We start from the raw sequence: 24,871 nt of genomic DNA, 5'->3' as shown, positions 1-24,871 counted from the left end.
TCCTGACTGCCCATCTGACTCTGAGAGGGGAGCCTGGCAGGTCAGTATGATGAAGCTTGCACAGGTGCTGCCCATCCTGTACCTAGCCCTATTTCCCCTGCCTTTCCCATCCTTGTACAGAGAGCCTAACAGCCATTGTTCTGAGTCTCAGACAAGAACCTGCTCTTTCACCATCTGGCGCTGCAGTGACTCCAGCCCACGCTCCCTCTGTCACCATCTCTGTGGCTCTCCAAGGCCCTAGCACCCTATGGAGCACAAGGGATTGCGAGTTGCGGCCAAGTCTTCTGCTTACCAGCAGGGAGGCATTAACCTCTACATCAGCCCCACACACTTACTGTACCCTGCTGGGAGGCCTTGGGCCCTTGGTGACAGAAGGAGGACTAGCCAGGCCTATTGTATCAGAGCATCTCCTCCTTTACCCTCTCCCATTAAAACACACTGCAAAGATTTATTTACAAAGCTTTATTACCGCAATGAGGTGCACGGAAGGGGCGTTGCTCAATACAGGATCAAAGGGTACAGAGAGAGAGAGAGAAGGAGAGAGAGTGACCTAAACTAGACTAAGAAGCTGCCTCTTGCTCGCAGTCCCCATTAGGGATGATATAACCATGGAAAACAGCATTTTGGATTTGGCAAACAGGAACTTGCATGTTCCATGTTAATGTTCCCACCGAAGGGGCTGGTTCAAATCCAGCTCAAGCCACTAGCCATTGTAAGCTGTGTGGTGGCTCCTGTGAAACAAGTTAGTGGGTTCTTGGCTCAGGTCCCAGGAGATAAGTGGCCACATGACAAAAATCACCCTCACTGGCACAGACTGGGCCTCTTTTGTTAGGCAGCATCAGCCTGGAAGCCAAGGATTGAGTGGGAGGCCTTCATCCTCACTAGAGATAGGGGCTCTAGGGGAATTAGGTACGTCCAAAACTTTGAGGATCCGAGCCAGGGTCCTTGCTACAGATTGAGCTTGAGGCATGTTGGTGCGGGAAGTTTGACCCTGTCTGCCCTAGGATATAAACTAGAGGACTTCAGTCTCCAGGGCTGGTGAACCAACACTATGGTTTGGCTCCACCTCTGTTCAACCCTCCGGTGCCATTTCACATTTTAATTTTAAAGTAATCCCACCTGACCTATCTCCCCTGTGTTTGGTGCCCCTGCGCCCAGACTCCGCTCCGCTGAAAGTCATGGAGATGCGCTAGTGGGTGGAATCATCTTCAAGCTTTCTCCTCTGCTCAGCACTCCCCTAGTACCACTGGGCTTCCCCCTGCCACATGGAGCTGGAGTTTGCTCCTGTGTTCCTCTCTTGCTCTGTGGTCTTTCAGAGAAGCTAAGAGCTGGTTTGCTTTAATGAAATATACAAACCAGTGGAGATAAAGACCAGATAGTCTCCCTGCTGGAAGGAAGGAATTCTTGCCCAGCTTTGCACGTGCATGCACCCACAAACCCTTCCACACAAGCCAGGATTTCACACCCTAGGGCAGCTCTTGCTAGAACAACTCCAAGGCTTGTGAGTCTCAGGTCTGTTCCTGGTGGGCAGGGTCTCCACCTCCCCTGCACCACCATCACTGACACTAATTGCCCCCCCACACACACTTTTAGCATGCCCAAGCAAAAAGGGCAAGGACTGAATGGACCAAAAAGACTGAACGGTCCAAAGGAAGGGCCTTTCTTTAGGGTTGAAGACACGGGGGAAGCTGGCTTTGCTGCCACCTGTACTGCACTGGGACGTGCGATTGTCTCCTAAGCGAAGGGGTGGAAGCCCCATTGTTTGGCACAGTTAGACGGATAGGACAGAGTACTAGTAAATGGAGAATAGGGGAAATCTTGCAGTAGCCTCCGGGCCTGGGATGGATTAGATGCCCCACGGCAAGAGGACTTGCCCATCTCTATCATCTAGTTGGACATGCAGAGACTTTCAAACATCTGTCCAGCTGCCACCTTTTGCCAGCACTACATTCACTTAACAGAAACAAGCCAACCATTGGCAGGTGATGGGAAAATCAGAAAGATGAGAAAGGAAAGGGGGAGGGGGGAATAAAGTAAATGAGGCTGTTAAGGAAAGAGAATCCATAACGTGGAGCGGGAAGATGAGTGCGTTCCACCTGTGGGACGGCGTCCTCCATCTTCCTTCCGCCACCCAGGCTAACTGGTGCCTCCCAGCGGGGAGGTGGTGGAGCAGTTCTCTACGTTCACAGAGCGTGGAGGTCTCTCTGCAAAGCCAACATGTCTCCGCTCCTTGATGTGTTCTTGGGAGGGGAAAAGGAAAAAATAAAATGCAGAAGCTGTAGATTGTGAGCTCCCCAGGGCAGGGATCAGCGGTTATTTGTTTGCACGGATCCTGCATTGACAGGAGTGCTTCGTTTATGGCTCTGAGGTGCAGGTCCTTAGAGCCTGGGACTGCTGGGGCCCCGGGTCTCTGACACTCCCTTGTCACCACCAAGGGAGATGGACAAAGCAGCACCTCACCAGTCCTGGAAGGTCAGGCCCCGCAGGAAGTCCTATCGGAACGGCCAAGGTGTACAGCCGCCTGATTGGCTCGCACCCACTGCTTCAGCCAGGAAGCGACCCGAGGGGGTGTCTGAGTAACCGTGCATGCTCCCCATTGCGGCTGCATCAGATTCAGCTTTTGCCTATCTCCCGCAATCTGCCTCCCGCCCATTCCCACTTCACTCCTGCCCTTGCCTCGTCTCTGGCTACAGCCCTGACTGCTGGCTAGCAGACCTGGCCCTGACCCTGGCTCGTCGGCTGCCTACTGACTCTAACTTGACCCCGCAACCACTGATCTAAGTCCTTCCCATTGGGCCAGACAGCCTGTGCCCCGCTTCCTAACACTGGGGTGACTGTCCTACTGGGGTGACAATAATCCTGAATGCAGCTCTCCAAACTGCCCCAGGCTGAGATCCCTTTCTCTAATGGGAGGACCTTGCTTCCCCCAACACTCACTGTCATTTGCAAAACAGTTACCATTTGCAATCCAAATGCATGATTAGAGGGGGAAAATCCATTCCATGGATACCATCAAGTGAACCTCTGGGGCAGGGATCCCAGCTTGTAGCTGTTAAAAAGCCACATGGCTCTTTTTGTGAGTGTCTGGGTGTTAACCAGAGTGTTGTGGCCAAACTCTAGCTCAGGGGAAACCTTTCCGCTGAGCCAAGCTTCTCCATGCGGTTTCAACAGGATGCAGGTTCCCCCTTCGCTTTGTGTTCCCAACTGTTAGTTGCCATGTGCTGTTAAAACAGTAGCCACGTTCCACCCCAGAGGTGGCTGCATTTCAGCACTGGGGATGTGGCTCTTGTATTTTCCTTTACTTACCCCACGTTTGTGGGTTAGATGAGGCTTCTTTAATGAATGTCTGTGAAGCTCTCTGAGAGCCGCCCAAGGAGCGGGTCTCCCTGAAGCGTCAATGTGCTCTGCATTAACTGGCTCTATTTATGGACTCTGCATCCAGCCCTGATTAATTCTGTGGTTGCTCCTGCTACACAATATACACCCCACCCCTGTTCTTGCTCCTCAGGCTCATGACGTTACCGCTCGGGGAAGGACTGTCCTGCCCTGGATCCGGATCCTGGGCCTTGGGCCCGTCTCCTTCAATAGCTTCAGGTTTCTCCCATTCAGCAAGTGAGTTGAGCTCATCCCCGAGTTCCGCTATCCCGCCAGCGAAGGACACTTTCTGGCCACCTTCCAGGAGTAAACACCAGCATGTTAATCAAATTCTAGGAGTGTCCATCCCCCAGCACGGAGGGTTCCGGACTTCATGCAACAATCAGACAAGTGCTTTAAAATGTCACCATGAATCAGTGAAATCCTGATTATTAATCCAGATCCAAGCCCTTCTTCCCCCAAAATTAACACTGGGATCCTCTGGAAAGACCCTTCCCCTTGTTTCCTCTACCAAAGGCTCCAAAGTTCCTCTCAGTCAGCCCACCAATCTACACACTCAGTCAGGGAAGGCTAATGAAAGACCTTGGGAAGCCGGATTAATTTGCAGCCACAAAAAGCCGCTGATTTGGGGTATCTCGATTTCTGAGACACCTGGGGGCCAGCTTACTGAGGAAGAAGAGGTCAGATGGACAAATCGATGGGAGCTGCGGGTGATCAATGCCCTCTGAAAATCAGGCCCCTCCTGCCTTAGGCCTTGTCTACGCTACAAATGCCATCCTGGCAACGCCCCCGGTGTAGACGCAGCTTGTGCCAGCAGATGGCGTTTCTCTGTGGGCATAGCAAGACCACCTCCCTGAACAACATTAGCTATTCTGACAAGACTTAGTAGTAGGCACCTGGCCTTCGGGTTGGGGGCTGGAAAATGGTGCTAATTTTAGCCTTGATGCTGCAAAACCCAAACAAGAAAAATGCAAAGGGAGACCAAAACCAGGGCTGATAAAGTCTCGGCCCCAGGTTAGTGCCAGGCCAGGTAGGTGCCTCCTCTGAAAACATAATGGAGATACTGACTGACCCTTAACCTTGGAGGCATTGCTGGGTCTCCCACCCACTGCAACAAATCCCCACTGATCCTCCGTTGTCTATCGCACCGGCGGATTACCTTTCCTTTTGTGTGATTTGATGACAGCTGGAGAGATACGGGGTTCAAATGCCTTGGTCTCATTTCCCGGGGCTTTTCGGGAGGCAGCAACAAAGGAGAAAAAGGAACAAGACGCGTTGCACAGAATTCTCCGTTGGAAATATTAACAAAGGGGATAAACAAGGCGGCAAGGGGGCCACATGCCTGTCGCAACTCCATGTGCTCTGAGCGATGGCCCTGCAGGGGTACGGAAGGGCTCCCCTCTCATAGCTAAGCTGAATGGTGGGACATGCTTACCGTGTCCAGGCACAAATCAGGACGGCTCAACCACTTAAGCAGCTAGATCCTGAGCAGCACAGTATTAGGGGCGATCAAATGCCCAGTGAGAGCCCTGACTCAGGGGGCAGGGGTTGGGGGAGAGCACAGATAGATATCTGAGTGATTCTCCGATTTACACGGGTATCAATCTGAAGTGACTCCTTTATAGTCAACGGAGCTGCACTGGATTAGCCCCTGCATTAGCACCTGGAGAATCAGGTCCCCTAGGCTGGGAGGAACCCAGTGCTAGGACAATCATGTCTGAGAGCTATGGGACACTGGTGCCATCTGAGTGATCCCCCACCCAGGGGAAGTGGGTTGTGGCTCTCTGCCGATGGTGTCACACAGCGTGAGACCACCCCCTAGGTTGGTTATGCCCTCAGTGTTCAGGTTTCCCTAAAACTGGAGGTGTTGCAGCACCTTGAATGGAGAGAGATCAGACTTCTAATGTTTCCCTGTCAATGAAAACACCACCCTCACCCTTTATAGGGTTAACACGCTTCCCTGCAGCGTGAAGAACCCAAATCCAAGGGGAACTAGCTAGTTTGTGAGAGCCAGAAAGCTGAGAGGGGCTAACCTCCAAAACAATGGGTACACTCGCCCCTCCACACACACAGCTTTGGGGGCTGAAGGGGAAGGGAAAATGGGACCCAGAAGGGAACCGCCTTCAGTTTGAGAATCACAAAGCAAACTCCTGCTGAAGGAGGTTTTGCAAACCCAGGGTGTCGTCACTGCAGAGTTAACTCTGATGTTATCCCCAAGCCCTCTCCTATCCACACAAAATCCTGTCGCCCAAGTGGGTCTATCTTCACTGCTGTTAACCCAGGCTCTTATCCAAGTTTTAGCTCAAACCTCTCCCCACCAACCCCCTCTGACCTGGGTTTGGAGACGCTCTAAGCCCAGGCTAGCTGACCAGGATGGGGCTGAGTTAGCTCCGGGCTCTAGTTTAACCCAGGGGTTAACTCCGGCCACACCACTTGAGTGCTGATTGTCCTCCAGTGTTTTCCCACAATTCCCCCCAGGTGCCCAGAAGGACAGACAAATTCTTTCCACGGCTGGCTGGCAAAGAATCCTAGAGCAGCCCAGCTTACTGCACACAAAGAACCAAGGGATCTTCCTCCCCGAGAAGTCCTAGCAACACACACAGGAGTGCAGCACCACCAGTGAGGACCCATTAACGGGGGCTTGGCTGCTGCTCACACCAGGGCTAGATTAGCAACTCTGCAGTGCAGCCAGACCCCAACAGCACAGCTGGGTTTTGTCTCTTGCTGCTGCCAAGCGAAACCAAAGTAGCAGAAAGTGAAACTGATCAGGGGTGTGCGTGTGTGTGTGTGTGTGTGTGACTGTGACTGTGACTGCTGGAATCCGGGCGGGCTGCTCCCTGCCCGTGACAGGGCTGTTAGCCCTCACCAGCCTGAGCCAGCACACGCCAGAAAAGGCAACAAAAGTCAAAATGGCACCAGCCACAAAAACTAAAATGAAGGTTGGGGGTTTCGTTTTTGATGCTTTCCATTTTAATCCTCAAAGGGGTTTGTCATGACCCAGAGAAGGAAACATCAGGCCAGATGCTGATCTCAGTTAAACCAGCATAAATCTGGAGTAATTCCATTGACTTCAGTGGAGTTACTCCAGATTTACATGGATGGAAATGAGATCAGAATCTGATTTTGTTACCATACGCAGGGGCCAGAGGCTGTTGTGAATTACCCCAGTGTAAATCCAGAGCAACTCCATCAGTGTCTCTCTGGTTTTACCCCAGAGGAACTGACAGCAGATTCTGGTCCCCAATTTTTTCTTGGCAACCTCCCTTTCAAATAGAACAGCGCTAACCAAACCAATGACCTGTTGTGGCAGGGGAGAGCGAGGACTCTGGGGCAGCGAATGCAAAGGGGTTTCCTTTATTACGGCGGCTGGATGCAGACAGACACTGCGATTCTCTCTCACTCCAAGACCTGCTCCACAGCCTGCGTTCCGCAGTGTCAACCTTTCTACGCTCCACCTGCCCCCCCCCCCCACCAGCCTTGCCGCCCCCCTCCAGAACCTCTGGATGTTGTGTTTGCAAGAAGCCTGGACACCAGCGCAGGCGTGAAACCCCAGGCCCGTCTCCCCGAGGTGAGAGACGCCGCCCGCCGCGATGACATGTGCCTCCTTCCCGAAAACATTTCTCTCTGCTGCAATCACCAGCTTCCCAGCGCCTCTGGAGCTTAGCAGCAGGGCGGGGAGTGTGCGTGCAAACTCGGGAAGGGGTGAGAGCCTGTGAAAAGCAGCGTCAGCTGTTTCCCCAGTTTTGGCTGGAACCGTTTTCTTTCTTTCCATGGTACTTCTTTTACAATCCCTCTTCCCTGTCCTTTCACAAGAGGGAGCCATTCCCTTACCGGAGTGCTGTTTTGGCAGAACTGGCTTGGGACGGGCTGCTGGTACCTCAGGTGTCAGAGGCAGCTCCTTCATCGCCTGGGCTCCTGGAACGAATACAGTAGCAAGATAAGCCATCTGGGGAGCAACCAGCGAAGGTCAGGGCGGCTGGCGCGCCGTCTGCAGAGCACAAATCCTGTCCCTCCCCAGCCCTGCCGGCCCCGGCCATTTCAGTCCAGTTCAGCCCCTGTCTGCTACCCCAACGCCCGATCGCTCTTGCTGCCCTCTGATGGCCCTTTGGTGGGGTGAGGTTGGCAGCTCTTGGTCCTGTTGCAAATAAGACAGGTGTCCCCGCCGGGGAAAAATCTCCTCCTGCCGCAGCTGGCTCTGCTAATCCCCCTTTGTCTTCAGCCACAGCAGAGCAGCCAAGGACTGAACGGGGCCTGGAGATCGGCTGCCTCTCTCAGCCCTAGACCGATGCCACCAGGTCAGGATACAGCCCCATTGGGCCAGATTCCTCATTCCCTCATGCTGCCACGGCGGTCTAGTAGCTAGGCCTGGGGGGTTGGGACTCAGGAGAACTGTGCTCTGGTCCGAGTTCTGGCAGGGCCATCAGGGCAACTCTGTGTCTCAGTTTCCCCTCCCATCCTTTACCTCCTCTATTTAGACAGTAAGTAATGGGGGGGCAGAGGCTGCTTCTCGCTATAGGTACATATAATTCCCTGCATCATGGGCCCCTGATCACTCTGAGGCCTCTAGGTACCTTTGTAATAGATGGAAATCACAGAACGCAGGGAGGACCCTCTGCAGCTGCTACCCTCCCTTCCTTCAGATGCCTCCGCAACCATGCGGCCTATCAGAAACCAGCCAATTGGCGACGGCTGGAGGGGCAAATTGGGACAGCTGGTGCTCTGGCTGTTGCTAATTGCAAAGGTATCGATGTCTATAAGATTGTATCTGTCTGATTATATCCTTCTCTCCCCCTTCCCCCCCGACTTCATACCTGACTTGTCTACTTAGACTGTAAGTTTGCTGGGAGTTAGGACAGGTGCCAAGTCTTCCCAAGTGTTTGTGCAGGGCCTCGCCGCCTGGGGCCCCGATCCTGACCAGGGCTTTTAACTGCTACTGGGACACAAATCTGAAATGGACACTCAGATGCTCGGGGAGGGGCACATGACAGATTCCTACACAGATTTCACTACCCTTGTGTTGCCAGCACTCTGTGCGTATGGGGAACCCAGGACTGGAAGGGAAGGGTGCTGCAGGGCAGGACTGAGGGGGCATTGGCAGAGCTGTGGCGGGGGGAGCCCAAGGCTGGGATAGAGGGGGATGTGTGTCAGAACTGAGCAGCATCAATGGATCTGTGGCGTGGGGTGGGAGCCCAGGACTATAAAAGAAACAAAGAACTTGACTCTAACCCGAACCAGCCTTTCCCAGCTCTCGCTGCCCAGAGCGGAAGGGAGCTGAGATGCCAAAGTGCCAAGATAAACGTCCCCACCGTGACCCGGGTCCATTCTGGATGAGGAAGCTCAATGATTCCCACCCCCCACCGAATTTAACTGGGAGGGGGGGAGAATCTCGCCATCCCCGGACAGTGCAGGGAAAGCAGGTGGGTGGGTTGGGGTGGGTGTGTGTCTCTGATTGAATGCCAAGGCACCAGGCTCACCGCTCCTTCGTGCCAAGCAACAGCGATGGTTTCCTAGGTGACTGACGGCTCATTGTACCAGGGAGGGAGCGAATGCGTGGAGGCAGTGGGGAATATTTACAGGTTTCTCCCTAGCAGCAAAGGCGCTAAATGAAGGGATATTTTAGTATGCGCAGCGGGTCCCCAGCGAGTGGGATCTGAGGAAGGCGGGGGGACAGGGGAGAATAGCGAGGCCTTTAAATAGAATCCTGCTACGCTGGCAGGCCTCCCACCTGCTTCCAAACTCCTTGACCTCCAGACTCGGATCCAGGGAAAACTGCCCTGGACTAAAGCAAATCCCCTTCCCCCAGGTCGCTTCCTTCCAGGGCTCAGAGAGGTTAGAACCCCCAGCCCACCCCCTGCTTCCCACAAATGGCCAAGAAAGCCCCATCTGCCCTCTGCGTTCCTGAGTTCCACCCCAGGGCCTTTGACCAGCTTATTCTGAGCTTCTTCCCCCAGTTCTGATTGGGTAGCATCACTGAGCCACTTTGCACTGGTGTCACTGACTGCACCGGGGGGCACGGCGCAGGGTTCCCACCCATCTTGCCACCGCAGCTGGAGTCTGTGTGGTGTTCGTCCCCGGGATATCTCAGAACCTAGGGAACCCAAACAGCTGAGCCCTGCACAGGGATCCAGTGCACCAGGGCACTGTGCTTGGAAACCTCCTTCTCTCAAACAGGAATCTCAGCACAGCAAGGCCAGCAAGATGCCCTGGGAAATGCCCAGCCATCCTTTGAGCTGGAGAATAGATGCAAACTCTCCTGGAGGGGCCAGCAAACAATGGCAGCCAGGAGTGGGACGAGTCATCCCGGAGCTCCCGCTGAGTCTAAACCTGCAGGTAATTACCCCCGATGATTCATCCCGCTCTCTGGTTCAGGGACGGCTCCTCAGCCTTCACGAGGCACCTCAGGGATGGACTTAGCACAGGGAGGAAAGCAGCGATTCCCATCACTGTGATACCGAATGGGATGACCCTTCTAGCTAGAGAGCTGTGATTTGTGCTGGCATCTATCACTGTCCCCACATGGAGAAACTGAGGCACCGAGCGGCTCCCCAGGGTCAGCCGGAAAGCATCTCTCCTGAGTCCAAGCCTAGCAGTGACAGGAGTGCAGCAGCAGCCGCCAGCCATTGGCTATGTCTGTTGGCTGCATTATTTGCAAAGGACCATTCACCCGGGGCTGTTTGAAACACAGCGCCAACCTTACGGGATCCAGGACTAGACGCCCGTCTCCCTGGCTCCCAGGCCTGTCCTCGTAGGACATGATCACGCTGCTTCGCACGCTCTGGGCTCCCCTCCTTCGGGAAGATCTAACGACCTGAGCGTCCCTCTCTGGCTTTCCATTACCCCTCTTCCCGGAGAATGGCACCGCTGTGTTACACTGCTGTGTGGCAAGGTGCAGTACCGACTGCTGCCACTGGGGGCATCAAGCTTCTCCCGGCCTGGGAGGCTGCAGGACACCTAGCTGCCCCTAAGGGGAGCCTGGTGGGGCCGACTCGAGGGACGCCTGGCTGCCTGCACACGCCCCTGCAGCCCTACTGCACTTGCTCTGGGCACCAGCTGCTCCTGCCCCCCGCCTCCCCCAAAGTGGCTGGTTATGCCGCATTTCTCTTACCAGGAACGACGCTGCTCTCTAGTTCACACGGGCCAGGGATCTCGGAGTCGATGTCGTCTGGGTCACATGACTTGTCGTCCTCGGCCTCCCCTTCGGAGCTGTCCTCCTGCTCGGCAGCATCCTCGTCCTCCAGGCCGCTGCTGGCCTCCAGGTGCGACTGCACTATGCGCTGCATGGCTGGAATGCACAAGGAGGGAAGAAGAGCCAAGTCGTGCCAGTGGGAGCTGGGTCCAGCCAGTGCAGGTTCCAGGCGACCCAGCCCCTGTTGTCTCCAGCACCAGAGTGCAGAGGGATCCGAGAGACGGGAGCCACACCCCACTAGCGATCTCTCTGTGTGTATTGTACTGTAGGATCTCAAAGCTCTTCACAAACACCAGATCACATTCACAGCCTCCCTCACAGCAGATCAGTGCTATCCCTGCTGCACAGATGGGGGAAACTGAGGCACAGAGCGAGGCAGTCACTTACCTGAGCTCAAACCCAGTCAGTGGCTAGAGCTGGAACAGAACCTAGGAGTCCTGGCTCCCAGTCCTGTCTTCTAACTACTTCACCTTTCTCTCGGTACTCCATACAGACCTAATTCTTCTTTCACTCACATCAGTTTTATGCCCAAGTTTACACACTGATTTCAGAGGAGTTAATCCTGATTTCACTTGCTGAGAGAATGTTACCAAGTCCGGTATCTATAAAGGACATTACCAGTGTATCCTGGTACAGTAACACCACCTGTGAACCTAAAGTTTGTTCCCCGACCAGCTTTGCCCCCTCCATCACCCGTGCACGCTGGCTGGCTTGTTATAGGGTTGCTTGTAAGGGCTGCGCCATGTGACCACTGCTTGGCTGTTGTGGGTGGCTACGAAGCGCAGGACCACGTGCCCTGTCTTGTCATTGCAGGGCAGTTCCCCGAGTCGTAGGCTTAACAGGTGCTGACAGCACCTTCAGAGACGAATCAGTGCCTGACCTCCCTGCACTCTGGGTATGTTTGCGGAGCTGCTTTCTGGACGCCCCGGTTTCTCCTCCGACTAGCGGACCCAGGGGAGTCGGCAGACTCCTCCTGGGAGCAGAGAGGCCTGGTTGCATGGTAGAGACCCACCAGCCCTGCACAAATCAGCCCTCTGCTAAAACAATCTGCACGTCTGCCTGTCAACCTGGCCATGGCAAAGCTCGGGGTACGCAGGCTCAGAGCAGAACACAGGGCAGCCCTACAACAACAAATGTCAGTGCCTGGGTACACTCAGCACCCCCCCCCCCATGTGCATTTGCTCCGGACGGACGCGTCTAGCATGCTAACGGACCGACCAGTGGAGTGGAGACACGCAGCTTCAGAATAACAATGCAGCCTGCAACGCTGCAGCCCCAGCTTCCTGCGACCTTCCCCCAGCCTGCCTGGGGATCGTATGAAAGCTCAGAGGTCGGATGGCTACAGTGCGTTTACTGCGTTTAAAAAACCCGCAGCAGCACCCAGTCTCAGCCTGGGTCAGCTGATCTGGGCTTGCAGGGCTCGGGCTCCAAGCCTATCCAACTGCAGTGGAGACCTTTGGTTTCTGTCTGGAGCCTGGGCAATGAGACCCCCGGTGGAGACATACCCCAAGTGCCCCCCTTGAAGAGCTCCACAGTATCTCATGAAGCATCAAAGGAGCCAGAGTGGGAAACCTGGCCAGGAAGTGAAGTGGGGAAGCCCCAAGGAACTTAATAGGGCCCCCACTCCCACCAGGATGATTGTCCTGTCAGCAGATCACGCTGCCTCTCACACCCTGGTTTGCAAGAGGAATTAGCTTCCGGGCCAGTGACACAGACAAGGCACATGGGGCAAAGCCCTCCCTCCTTCAAATGAATCCGGCGCTGCCTCAGCGCTTTGATCACTGGACACGCTGACCGGGTCCGGGTCTTCCTCCGCCTCCTCCCCTTCACCACCACGGGATGAATTGGGGACCATCCTACCCGCCTGCCCTTGGTGCGATAACGGAGGCGGCGCAGAAGGGTTCCAAGCCGCGTGGCAGCCTTCAGGAAATCTGGCTTCTCATGGGATCTAATGCCGCTGTCCACGAGCTTCCCAGCCCGGGGAGTTTGCGGCTGGGTGACCCTAGGCTAGAGAGCGCCGTACTGCGCTGGGTAATGTTCACACGGCAGCTGGGAACCAGCCTCCTGGCCCGGGCAGACAGCCTCGCTCTAGCTCAGCGGCCTCAGCTGCGCGGCTCTTCCGGCTCAGGCAGGTGCCTGGGCTTCTGAGCCCACCCCCTCGGCGTGAGAACCCGAGCCGGAACGGCCACGCTGCTAGCAGGGGTCTGCTTACGTGCCCTGGGCGATTCCCTCCCAGCTGCAGCAAAGACAAACCCTCTGCGGCCTGCTCCTCATCACACCCTCCCAAGAAACCCTGCTGCTTTAGCAGCGACCTTGAGACGGTCCGAACAGCATGGCATTTCCACCCCCTCCGAGCCAGCACCTGCTCTCTCGGGCCGGAGATCGCCACTGACTTGACAATCTGGCCACGGGGTCACAGTGTGGGGCCGAGTCCTTACTGAGATGCTTCAGTGCAAGCTGAGCTAAGCTGAAAATCTGGTCCCGGTTGGGGCAGCTGAGAACCCAGCAGGTGGGGAAAGCTGACCCAATTTTTTGGGGAAGCTGGGGTGGGGGCAGAACTTGCCACACAACCCAGGGCTCAGCTCAGATATGAGGCCTTTTGTTTAAAAAAAAAAAAAGGCAGTTTAAATGTATATTTCAGGGATGAAAAATAAATGGATTAGGGCTAGATGCAGCAGAGTGGGCGTGCTGGGTCACTGGCAGGAAGTGGAGGTGGCTATAAACACCACCACGGAATAAGCCACTGTCAACAGTGAACCATTGTCTCTGTCTCTCGGATTGGTTTTGTTTCCCCGAACAAGGCTGGTCACATTCCTTGCTGAGGACTACATCCCTGCCAAGGCTGAAGAACAAGGAAACATTTGCTTTGTGTGAGCTAAGAGCTGGGTACAAAGGACTGGAAAGAGTTGGTTACGGGCACTCAGAAACAGCAGTCTGAAATGCAAGTGCTGTGGCAGCTTTGAGCCGAGGGGAAATATGGATTTGGGGATAAAGTGGGGGACAGGGAGGCAGGACTCCTGGGGTCTCTTCCTGGCTGTTGATTACAGCAGGAGGCAAGGGAGTCAGGTTTCTTGGTTTGTAACTGCAGGAGGAAGTGGGGTACATTGGTTAAAGCAGGGCCCTCCTGGCAGTCAGGACTGCTGAGTTCTGTTCCTGGCAGGGAGAGGGAATACAGTCTAGTGGTTGGATCACAGGGTTGGGGGCCCCAACTGGCTTCTATTTCTGAGAGGGAATATGGTTCAGTGGTTAGAGCAGGGGCCTGGGTTCTATCCTTGGCTGGTCAGTGTAGGCGTCTCAACCCCCTGACTCTACTGCTCAATTTAGGGCTGATTTATTTGGAAACTTGATCCTAGGAACTGAGGCAGGGGAACCAGGAGGCCAAATCCCAGCTGGACCTGGGCAGGGTGCGACCTGAAGCCATTGTCCCTTTAACACATGGGTTAGCTTGTTCCAACAGTAAAGCAGGACTGATCGCAGGGGGAATAGGGGGCTGGGCCCAGCTGCCCTCCCGCCCCAGATTAGAGGAGTGGGAGGCTGTGCCAGAGAGCCCCATGGGCCACACTTCGGCCTCCACTGGCTCCGAGGCAGCGAACTCGGCAGGCCAGCCCAGCGGCCTGAGCTGCCGCCAATGCACTGAAGGGGAGTGGGGGAGGTTGGGAGAGGAGCCAGAGAACTTAGTGATAAGCTCAGTGGGAGAGATAAGAGTGATGGCAAAGGGAGGTGGGGGGAGAGCACCCTCCTCCAGCCTTGATGGCAGCACAAAGGAGCCTGCCTGGAGCTCCCCCTCCGGCCGGCCTTGGAACCAGCCAGTGCCGGCATGGGAGCAGAGAGGCAGGAGCAAAGCCAGCGCAGGCGGATCGGTGGCCGGAGGGCCAGCGATCAGCATGGCAGCTGCTCGGGGCTCCCCGACGCTGGCTGGGATGCCCCAAGGCCAGTCGGGGACAGACCATCACAGCACCTGCTGTACTAAGGGCTGGGCCGTATTGACCCTTAGTACTTAGTAAGTACTTACTAAGTACTTAGTACTTAGGAACTTTGCTGGCCCAGGATCATCCAGGCTGGGCCTTTCTCTACCCAGTGCTCCCTCTGGGATGCCCGTTTTGGGAGCGATATTGACCCAGGGCCTGATTTCCCCCTCGCTTCCCCCTAATCACAGCCCCCTCTATAGCCCCATGGGCCTCGGCTCCAGCAGCCCCCCCAGCACCATCTGGGTCCTTCCCTCTCTCGCTGCCATGCGGGAGGCAACGTGCCTTCAGAGGCAGCGAGGGAACAAAGCAGGGGGCTGGGAGGGAACACGGGGGAGGAAGAGCAGAGCCTGAGTCCTGGCAGATTTCACAGAACCCGAGATGTGATAGAGACAGGTGAGAACAATAGGTGCATGCAGATGAAGTGGGAGCAAGCGGCTGATGGGAAATTGCTATGTACAGTACAGAGCGTGTGTGCACATATGTGTGAGTTCGATGCAGTGCATGTGTGTGTGCGAGAGTGAGACAGCGGGTGTGTGCGTATGTATGTGCAGGAGTGAAACAGTGTGATTGTGTAAGTGTGAGAGAGGGAGCGGGAGAAGTAGCAGAGCAAGAAGCATGTTGCCTAAATCCACTCCTCATCCCCACTATTCACCATTCATATCCCCGCTCCGGGCCTCAGTTTCCCCATCTGTAACATGGGAGTGGCTGCATTTGCCCACCCTGCGGGGGGGGCGGGGAGCCTGAACTCCAGGAGGTCTGCCCTATGCACTGAGATCACAGGGACGGCAGTCAGAAGGGGCGAGCTAGGCAGAGTGATGACCCTCTCTCTGCAGCTCACCCCCTGCTGTGGCAGCCCCTTCGCCACGCACCCTGCCATGAGGTCCCTGCGTGGCAGTGAACTCTTAAATACCTGGCAGCGTCTGCAGCGCAGACAGATTGTCGAACGCACACACGGCGTCAAATTAGGGCTTTAAATAGATCATGTCAGTGAACACGCTGGGCCTGATTCATGTCGCTTTGACACTGGTATAACTCCACCCGCTCCAGGCAGGTCGCTCCTGATTTACACTGGGAGGGGGAGAGAGTGGAGAACCAGGCCCTTTGATTTTGCCATTGAGGCTCGTTAAGATCAAAAGGTGCTAATGAGAGATTTGAGTTTGGTGTGGGGTTGGTTCATTACACCCTTCCACCTGGCAACATCTGACAGCTCAGATAAAGACACTTGCTGAAAAAAGCAGGGCCATGCCCGTTAACTCCACTGAAATCAGACAGAAGAAGTAATTTGCTCTGTGTTTGTACAGAGCCTAGCGCGACGGGGCTCAATCTGGTTGGCCTCTACAAGCTCCTGTAATATAATAATGGGAAAGAACCTGGGAGGGAGCAAGAGACCTTCACCTCGGCAGAGAGGGTCCTTCCCAAACCTCACGTACCATCTAAGTCCCATTTAAAGATCTCAAAATAAGGCTTAAGTGGGACATCAGCAATGCACAAAATATATGCTGGCCCATTCCTCAAAAGATCATTCTTTCGCTGATGAGGACAGCTTGGCCATAGGCAAACCTATGAGAAAACCACAGCTCTTTAACCCGCAAGATCAGACCATATAATTGTCAGAATCGTAGAGGGAACACATTCTGGGTTTAAATCTCTGTCTTTTTTTTTTAACACAACGCCTCCATAAAGAGGGAGCCAGGACTAGTGGAGCGAACAAGAGTCTGGCCGCCAGGATCTTCCTATTCTAAGCCCAGCTGAGCCACAGACTTGCTGTGTGGCCCTCGTGCAAGTCACTGCGCCTCTCTGTGCCTCAGTTTCCCTACCTGTAGAACAGGGATGGAATTATTTTGCTCCCTCTTCAGGCTGCTGCTGGGCTTATTTGATCTCTGTAGAGCTTTTAGCATTTTTAAAGTGCTGCACAATTACCACCCCTCAGCTCTGAGGCATTTAAAATAAAACTGACTGGCTATTTTTAATGGGATATAGAGGAGGGGGAAAAAAACCCCAAACAGTGTGCCGGCTCCCCCTGCTAGCCCGGCTCTGCAGCAGCAGTTGAAGCCCCAAAGTTATTATCCAAAGGATTTTGTGGCCTTTAAGGATTTTAATTTTTCCCTTGTAGCTTTTGGAAACCTAACCTCACTGCAGGGAAATGTGAAACTGGCTAGAAGCAGGAAGTGAAACTGACCAAGATGCGCTGTGCCAAGCTGATGGAAGACCAATAAGGTGTCCATCAACAAGGAGGTGCATGAATGAGGATGAAACACGCAGCTGTGTAGAGGACAATAAGGCGGCCACGCATCCCTAGGGGATGAAGCAGGACTTGAGTGATACAGTGACATTGTGGGTGAAGTGAGACATACGTGATGCATGGACTTTGCACTCTCCCTCGGCGCGGGGTGAATTTCACTGCTGCTCCCAAGCTTTCTTTTTGCAAGGGATGACATGAAAGTACACGTACCTTTAAGAGAGGGAGGCGTGTAGACACACGGGTTGGTCCTCTTTGTTTTAAGCAGGTGGCCCTCTCCCAGCGTTCTCTGGAAGGGAGGAGAATGGATTGTCAACAGCACCAGAGCAGAGCAATCAAGAGAGTCTCCAGTTAACATGGGTCTATGAATCAAGGGCCAACCTCAGGGCTGGGACAGCAAGTCGAGCAGCCCCCCAGGTGACCCAGCCAAAGAGGCCCCAGCTCTGCCGCCTTCCCCCACTCATCATGGGGAGAACCCACATGCGCTGCCTGGTGCCCCTCTCTTGGCAGGGACAAAGGCTGCCTGGGAGACCTTGGATGATGGTTGTTAAGCACAGAGGCCCCAGGTGGGGTGGCGTGGTGGGGAGCAGGGGCAAAGTTCAGGGAATCCAAAGCAAACCTTGGGCACTGAGCAGAGCAAACAAACTTTTGAACAATGTGGAGTGAGGATTTCCACGCCACTTTGCGAATGGCTCACTCATCCCTTGGCCCTGGGCCTCACGTTAAAAACAAAGCCCTGGGCCCAGGTTCGAGGCTGGTGAAAAACACTGGCTCCACCAGCCTAGACACTGAGGTCCAGGTCTTTAAAGACTGCAGAGGTGTTAGTTGCCCACTTCATGCTGAATGGCTTCTTGCAACATGTATTAACTCCTTGTGCTTAACAGCCTGTTCCAGCTTGTATCTAGCTGTGACACTCTGTGAGTACCTTCCCCGGGCCTGAAGGAGAGCTCAGGGTGGCTTGAAAGCTCCTCTCTCACCAACAGAAGCTGGTCCAACAAAAGATATTCCCTCCCCCACCTCGTCTCTCATATCCTGGGACTGATACAGCGACAACACTGCCCAGGTATTTAACTATCCCTTAAAGCACTGGGAGTTTGGCACCTAAATGTCTCTGAGGAGCTGAGTGCCTCTCTGCAGAGAACAGGGACAGTGCGGTCAGAGGAAGCACAAGCTCCACCACCCACTACACTGCCAATGTGCGTCAGTCCGGAGCAGAGCTCTGCTCGCTCCCGGAAGCGACTGGCTCCTTACTCCACCTGCGTGGGAGAGAAGTGGGGCTTTCTGGAGAGAGAGGATCTAGAGGGTGGGCTGAGAATTCCTGGAGGAGGAGCCCTAGGAGCGGCCAGCCCTGAGGAAAAGGGGTTTGAACTGAACTTTGCTTCACTGTCAATTCCCCAAACTCCAAGGAGTGGGGACGGTGGTCAGGGGGTTGGGGGGAGGCTGGGGGAGTTTGGATTCTAACTCATGTGACAGGTTTCAGAGTAGTAGCCGTGTTAGTCTGTATTCGCAAAAAGGAAAGGAATACTTGTGGCACCTTAGAGACTAACCAATTTATTTGAACATAAGCTGTCATGAGCTACAGCTCACTAAAGCTTATGCTCAAATAAATTGGTTAGTCTCTAAGGTGCCACAAGTACTCCTTAACTCATGTGAGTGGACTGTGTCTGAGAGCAGGTTGTGGGATGCCCTCCTCAGACAGGCCACTTTGTGCCCCTTGCTAGGTGGAGCTGGGCTGAGGCCAAGAGCATTCATGTCACATAAGTTGTCAAACAGCCATCGGATGGTTACAAATTTCATTCACTGTCACCGAGCTGGGGCAGGATTTGAACTGGCCACACGGAGGTGAAAGGTTCCATATGGCACTGTCCATGGCCACCAGCAAGGGGCTGGTTTTGTTAGTACACTGCAAGGTGGTGAAAGTCCACGGCAATTACGAGATAAGTCGCAAATCCGCTACAGTAACGAACTGCGAGTTCTCTGCATCGTGGGGGGCGGGAGGGGGCTTGAAGAGCGGCCAAACCCTTAACCAGTTCCTAAGCTTCAGATTCCTGGCTCCTGTTCACTTCATCCTCCATTACAGCTTAGCACTTTGCGTGCGTTAAGGAATTTAATTTCACTCGAGATCAAGGAGAAGTCATGGAAAATGTGGGCAGAGATAATCCCTCGCTGTGAGCTCCTGGAGCGTGGGGATTGAGCCGGGCTTTGCGGCAGCTCAAGTTGTTTGGGAACTTCCAAGGTAACTTTGCACCACGCAGTCTATCACTGTCATGCTGGCCTCACAAGAGCGAGGAAAAGGCCCAAGGCCGTGCGCCGGGGGCGCCCTGATGTTTTCTCCCTTCATCAATGCTGAGTAACTGCGGTGACTTGCAGCGCTCCTGAAAGGTCGCCACCAACAGCAGCAGCTACGCGCGACCAGCGCAAGCTTCCCCTGCCAATGCCCCTCCACCCTGACCCATGGTCCCCCCCGGTTCCAGTCCACAGCTCTGCCAATGCCCCACAGGTCTGACTGTGCCCTCTACGTCTCCCATGCCCCGACCCGCACGCCCAAGCTTGCCAGCTGCTTTGGGGAAGAGGGCAGTGCCAGGGTAGCAGGTTTTTCCACCAGAGGGTGAACTGGGAGGAGTCTCTCTGGAGACAGGCCATGCCCCCAAGGCCGTGTTTGTGCCTATTCTCAGCCAGTTGCACCACTCAGAAGGAAGGGGTCTTTGCAGCATCCGTGTTGCCACCACCTCCACCCTCCCAACTGACTGGGGCTGCCGACACCGGTCAGAGCCTGGGCTGATCATTTTACTGCGTCTCCATTCAGCCAGCCCATCCTCCCTGCTCCCTCCGGGCAGGGCCCCATCACTGACCTGGTATGGGGAATAATCCTCTTCTGCAGGAGGGAGAGGGCGGGAGAGAGGAGGGAAGAAGAAAAAGACAATCAGGGCACAAGCCAGGGCAGCAGGACGACAGCAGGGGGCACCCGCTCCTGGTCAGAGAGGGGCCCAGGTCCCTGGGTGCTTGGGGCCAGAGCTGCTAAGAATGGAAGGCAAATGCCACTTTGGTTCGGGGCCCAAAGGCCAGGCCAGAGCTGCCCCCCACCCTTTGCCCTGCTTCCTCTGGGCAGGGAACTCCCCTGCCCGGTGGGAATTGCCCCATGCCAGCCTCAGGCAAGGCTGCAGCGAGATCGCCAGGCAGGGAGGTGCCAAAATGGGAAGAGTCATCTGCCAGCACCACCATGGAGCTTCCCAAAGGCTGCGGCACCAGGCCATAGCAGCCCAGAGCCAGACCCACTCTGCTGGGCACCGAGAGCTACCTCGGGCATCCCTCGAGGCCTCTTAATCTGGGATTTGCCCTCCAGGCTGGGAGGGAAGGGGGATCCCCTGGGACCAGGAGGGGGCATTGGGGTGGGGCATCCTCAGGCTTTAATCCCAAACCCTCTTCTCACCAGGAAGGGGTCACCTGCCCCGCTGCCCCTCAGCTAGCTGGCGATGGCCACGAGATCTGCTCTCAGACCCAGCCACCACCAGCTGTGACCTGGCAATGGGTCTGGTTTCCCCCGCCCCGCAGCCCTCTCCTCCCCTCCAGAAAGGCCGATGAGGGCCCTGATGGTGGCTGAGCCCCTGCCTTTGTGGAAACCTCCCTCTGCCGTGTCCCCCTCAGTTGGGATGGAGGCCACGACCCCCTTCCAGAGCGGACTCACCTGGGGACGAGTGCTCCGACATCTGGAAGAGCATGGCGGGCGTGGGCCTCCGGCGGCGGATCTAACCCGGGGAGAACGGTTTGAGCATCTCTCTGTTGCCCCATGGGGGGTGGGGGTGAAGAGAGGCGATGGAGCCTTGCTCCCTTCCCCCACAACCTCGCTTCGTTCTGGCCCACAGGGAAGAGGTTTCCCCTTCCTCCACTACCCCCCTCGCCCCTCAGACCCATTGCTATGGCCCCCAGGACATGGCACCGGGGGCCACGCAAGGCATGGCAGTGGGATGCTCAGCCAGGAAGCTCCCTCTGACATCCTTGGTGCTGACACCCATGAACACGGTAATGGTTAGGTCGCTGGGGCCCGGATATCGCAGCCGACCGTGCTGACCAATGCTGTCTCGTTGTTTCCTGGCGCTCCCCTGTCTGAACCAATCTCTTGTGTTATGCTTCACTTGCCAGCTCCTTGGGGACAGAGATGATCTGTTTATTGTGTGTTTGCACAGCACCCAACGCAACAGGGTCCTGGACCAGGACTAGGCTTCCTGGGTGCTACGGTACTACAAATAATAAAATCCTGCGCCCCTCAAGTAACCCATCACCATCACGTGCCCTCTCCAGCCCTCCACTGGCCCTCTAACCCATCACCCTAAGCCAGACAACTTCTAGTCCACCACCTAGCTGTACCAAAAAGCTGCAGCCAAACCCTTACAATGTATGAATCATCACCGCCCTCTATTGGGCAGCATTGGACTTGCACATATATACCCTCTACAGGTTATAAGCCATGCAACAGCTACAGCCACTGGGGATTCCCCAAGGGTTAGGAGCAGGTTTCCAGCCCTGCCACACTGCCCTGGACATTGCATGTCCTCTGGGAGCCCTTTGAAGATCACAGGGCAGCCAGCTCTCACGATTTTCTCTCTCGACATTGGACAGCCCCGGCCCTTGGACTCACGAACATCTCCGATTTCATTTTTTAAAAATAAGGACGTTTGCAGCCCCTGTGGCTGCTGGGGAAAGCAGGGGAACGTGACACAGGGGAAGTCTCAGAAACCGGCAGGCAAATAAAAAGAACCCCCAGTTTGTTTAGTTAAAAAAACAAACCATGATTTTTTAGCCTATCTTGTGATCTTTTGGGGGACTTTGACTTGTGGTTTTGGGATGCCTGGAGCGGGCCAGGCTGGCTGACAATCCTACCACCCTTGTTGGGGGGGGGGGGGAAGTGCGAGAGAGAGAGAGAGTCTGACAGTGATCTAGTGTGTTCCTTTGCACAAGTGTGCATTGATTTTACATGAGTGTCTGGTGTGTAAGTTTGGGTGTTAGTATCTGTGTGTAAGTGACCTTGTGCATGCGTGTGCATTGGCTTTGTGGGGGAGTGGCTGAGGGGTGTGCGCCTTGGTATGTATCAGGGTGTAAGCGATCGTGTGTGAGAGGGGTGCTGTGTGTGTGTGTGTGGTGTATCGGTGTGTATGTGAGTGTGAGACAGGAGATGTAAGGGGCTCGGACCTGGGGATGTACCAAGGTCTCCGCATCCCCAGTTTACTAAGCAGGGACGCGTCTAAGCATAGGGACACCCTTGAGAGGAGTTGGTAGGAGAGGATCGGACGGGCAGCCCAGCGGGATGAAGGGAGAGAGACCGGCTCTCGCAGGGGCCAGGCTGGTGGCGCCGAGCACCTGGAGGAAGTGAGATCAAAGCTGCGTGCATCTTACAGGGGCCATTCTGGGGGGCACAGGTGGGGCAGCATCAGGGCAAGCTGCTGGCAGCACCATGGTAGACCCATCCCTGGCCTGGCTGGCGCCCCCACTTGAAGGGAGGGGAAATCAGTCTCTCTAGCCCTTTGGCCTCCCTGTTGAGGCTGCTAACAAGGGGGCCAACTGGTGCTAAGGGTGCGATTTGTCACATGGACACAGGTCTGCCAGATGGAGGCCCCTAAACTCAGGTCACATGGGGCATCCGAAGTCCATGAGATGATAACGTGACAGGCCACTGGGAATGTAATTTCTCCTAGAACTCTGGGCGTAGTCTGGGGGGGGGCATTGCCCCCTGCACCAAACTGCAAGCCTTGGGCAGGTGCAGAATTTCCCCCATTCACGTGCTGCCCCATTGGCCTGACTGGAGCTCCCCCCCCCCCCCAAATATAGGAGTCAAACTACTCCCATGCCTAGAATGGAAACCAGGTTTCATTTTTGACCGATAACGCTGAGGTCACACTCCTCTTGAGTAACACGCCGGCTGGCGCAGGTACAGTTATGTGGCTGGAGGGGGGAGTATATTGGCTAGACGTGCAATTCACGAGGCTGACCAGTGCTAGGGGAACCGGGTTCACTTGTGAAATTGCACCTGGCATCATAGGTGCTGGAACGAGGGGTGTGGGGAGTGGGGCGGGGGGCCGCCGCACCCCCTGGCTTGAAGCGGATTCCATTATATCCAGGCTTTACCGTTTGGTTCAGTGGTTCTCAGCACCCCGCACTCTACAAGTTGTTCCAGCACCCTACCTGGCATGCACTGCCTGTAATCTCTCCTGACCCGGCTTGGCACTCTAAAGCCACCTAGCTCCGTCAGTCAGTAAGCAGGCCCCCCAAGACAGGGGGGAAACTTTGAGCTGACACCCTCCCCACCCTTCTGATCTTGGTGGGGGGGACCCGGATCCAAGTCGCATCTGGATTCAGCAAATCCAGTCCTCAGTGCTGCCTGTCTGGAGGCACCGGGGCTTGACAAACACAACTTGTGCTCACCTGTGCAGCTGGGGCAGGTTTTTGCAGCCGGATTTAACCCCACGCGGTGACGGACAAGCCCCCAAATGGCTGTTCTCACTCCAGGGGCATGGTTAGGCAAACAGCTCAGGTTCTGCCCTCCTGGCTGCTAAGGGACTACGGTGCCTTTTATGAAATTCCATCCATTTAATGCCCAGATGCCTTAGACCGCTGACCGGCTCGAGGACAGTCCTGGCTCTGCGCATTCTCCATAAATGGAGTTAGAGCTGAGCCGGGAAGGAATTGATGGGGGCATGGTGCTTTCAAGGCGATGTGCTCAGCCCTTGGCTAACCAGAGATCAGGTTCGGGGTCATTCTGTAGATAGGGTCTGATGCTCAACTGGTGTAAATCAGCCCCATTGATGTCAGTATAGCCGCACTGATTCACACCAGCAGTGGATCCCGCCCGCTGCTCGTTGGCGTGTGAGCGTGAAGGATGCGTGTGTATGTGAGTGTGCGCTGAGCTTGGGTGTGCGGGGTGCGTACCTGAGTGGGCTTTGATTTTTTTATTATTTTTAGACGGAGTATGCCGTTCAGTATGCCGGTGTCCTGGATGATTGGGTGTGTGAGGGATGCAGCGTGCACACACCCTGGCATTTTAGTGAATGCACGGCTGTGTGTACGAACCTGGGGTGCACACAAGTGGCCTAGGGCGTGAGTTTGTTTGCACTGGTTTTGTGGGTGGGTGTGCAGGAGGGCTGGGAGTGTGCAAATGGCTAGGCGAGTGTGTGCAGGTGCGAGTGTACCCGAGTGGCTGGCTGACCACCTGAGTGAATTGTGTATCCTCACGTGTGTCTGGGTGTGTGTGTGACTGGACCTGTGAGTGAATGTCTCTGAGCCTGTTTGGTTGGGGGTGCGGGCGCGTACGTGACCCGAGCAAACAGGCGCCAGCCCTAGGACCCAGCATTGCTCCGCTGTGTAAACTCCCCCTGCCCCGGCGGCCCCCAATCCCAAACGAACCCGCCGACACGCTACCCTTACCATGTCCACTGCCCTGGGGTCCAGCTGGCTGGGGGGCGCCGGGACGGAGAACTGGATCTTCTTGCGGTCCTTGGGGTCCATCACACCGTCGCTCTCTCCCACTTCCCAGGAGAGTCTCCAAGTCCACGTCTCTCTCTGCTCCCTGAACTGAACGCAGGGAGAACCGTGCAGCGTGGTCCCCCCAATCTTCCAGCCCAGGCAGATACTGGCTTAGGCCAGCAGGGTCTCTCGCTCTGCTCCCCAGCAAGTGAGCCTGCGCCCCGTCCCCCAGCCGAGTTAGACAGCTCCTGAGCCCTGCTCCATCCCCGCTGCACAGTGAGTGGTGGAGACGGGAGGGGAGAGGCAGAGAGAGAGAGAAGAGGAGGAGAGAGGGAGGGAGGGGAGAGCTGAGCGACTACTGGCTCTCAGGAGTCTGCCTGAATTATTAATCTTCCTGGGCAGGGGGGGCAGAGGGCTAGCTTAATGAGCCCTTGTGGGGAGCCAACTGGCAGGGGGGCGGTTCAAACAAAGCCACCCACATCCAGTCTTAACCCTTTCACCACCCAGCTGCGGAGATGCCCCCCAGAAACAAATGGATTCTGATGGGCAGCATTGCCCAGTGGGGCAACCAGGCTCTGGATGTTGTCCAGGAGATAAAGCAGCAGGCTGGGAGTCAGAAGACCTGGGTTTTATTCTGGTTCTGCCCCT

General features: G+C 55.4%; 1 protein-coding gene across 1 annotated transcript; it reads right to left on the bottom strand.

Moving 5' to 3' along the window:
• Positions 1-447: 447 nt before the first annotated feature.
• On the bottom strand, positions 448-24,592 carry PPP1R1B (protein phosphatase 1 regulatory inhibitor subunit 1B). The gene is made up of 9 exons (XM_073326182.1): positions 24,185-24,592; positions 20,454-20,514; positions 19,621-19,643; positions 16,982-17,057; positions 10,481-10,657; positions 7,207-7,290; positions 4,535-4,606; positions 3,523-3,672; positions 448-2,240 (listed from the first exon to the last, which is right to left on the bottom strand). The coding sequence occupies exons 1-9, from the start codon at positions 24,263-24,265 to the stop codon at positions 2,137-2,139; spliced, it is 828 nt and encodes a 275-aa protein (XP_073182283.1). The 5' UTR covers positions 24,266-24,592; the 3' UTR covers positions 448-2,136.
• Between the last annotated feature and the right edge of the window lie 279 nt (positions 24,593-24,871).

The sequence above is a fragment of the Lepidochelys kempii genome, chromosome 27 (genome assembly GCF_965140265.1).
Source record: "Lepidochelys kempii isolate rLepKem1 chromosome 27, rLepKem1.hap2, whole genome shotgun sequence".
NCBI classification, from domain to species: domain Eukaryota; kingdom Metazoa; phylum Chordata; order Testudines; family Cheloniidae; genus Lepidochelys; species Lepidochelys kempii.
Note: the sequence above shows the minus strand (reverse complement) of the source record. Positions and strands in the feature narration are given on the sequence as shown.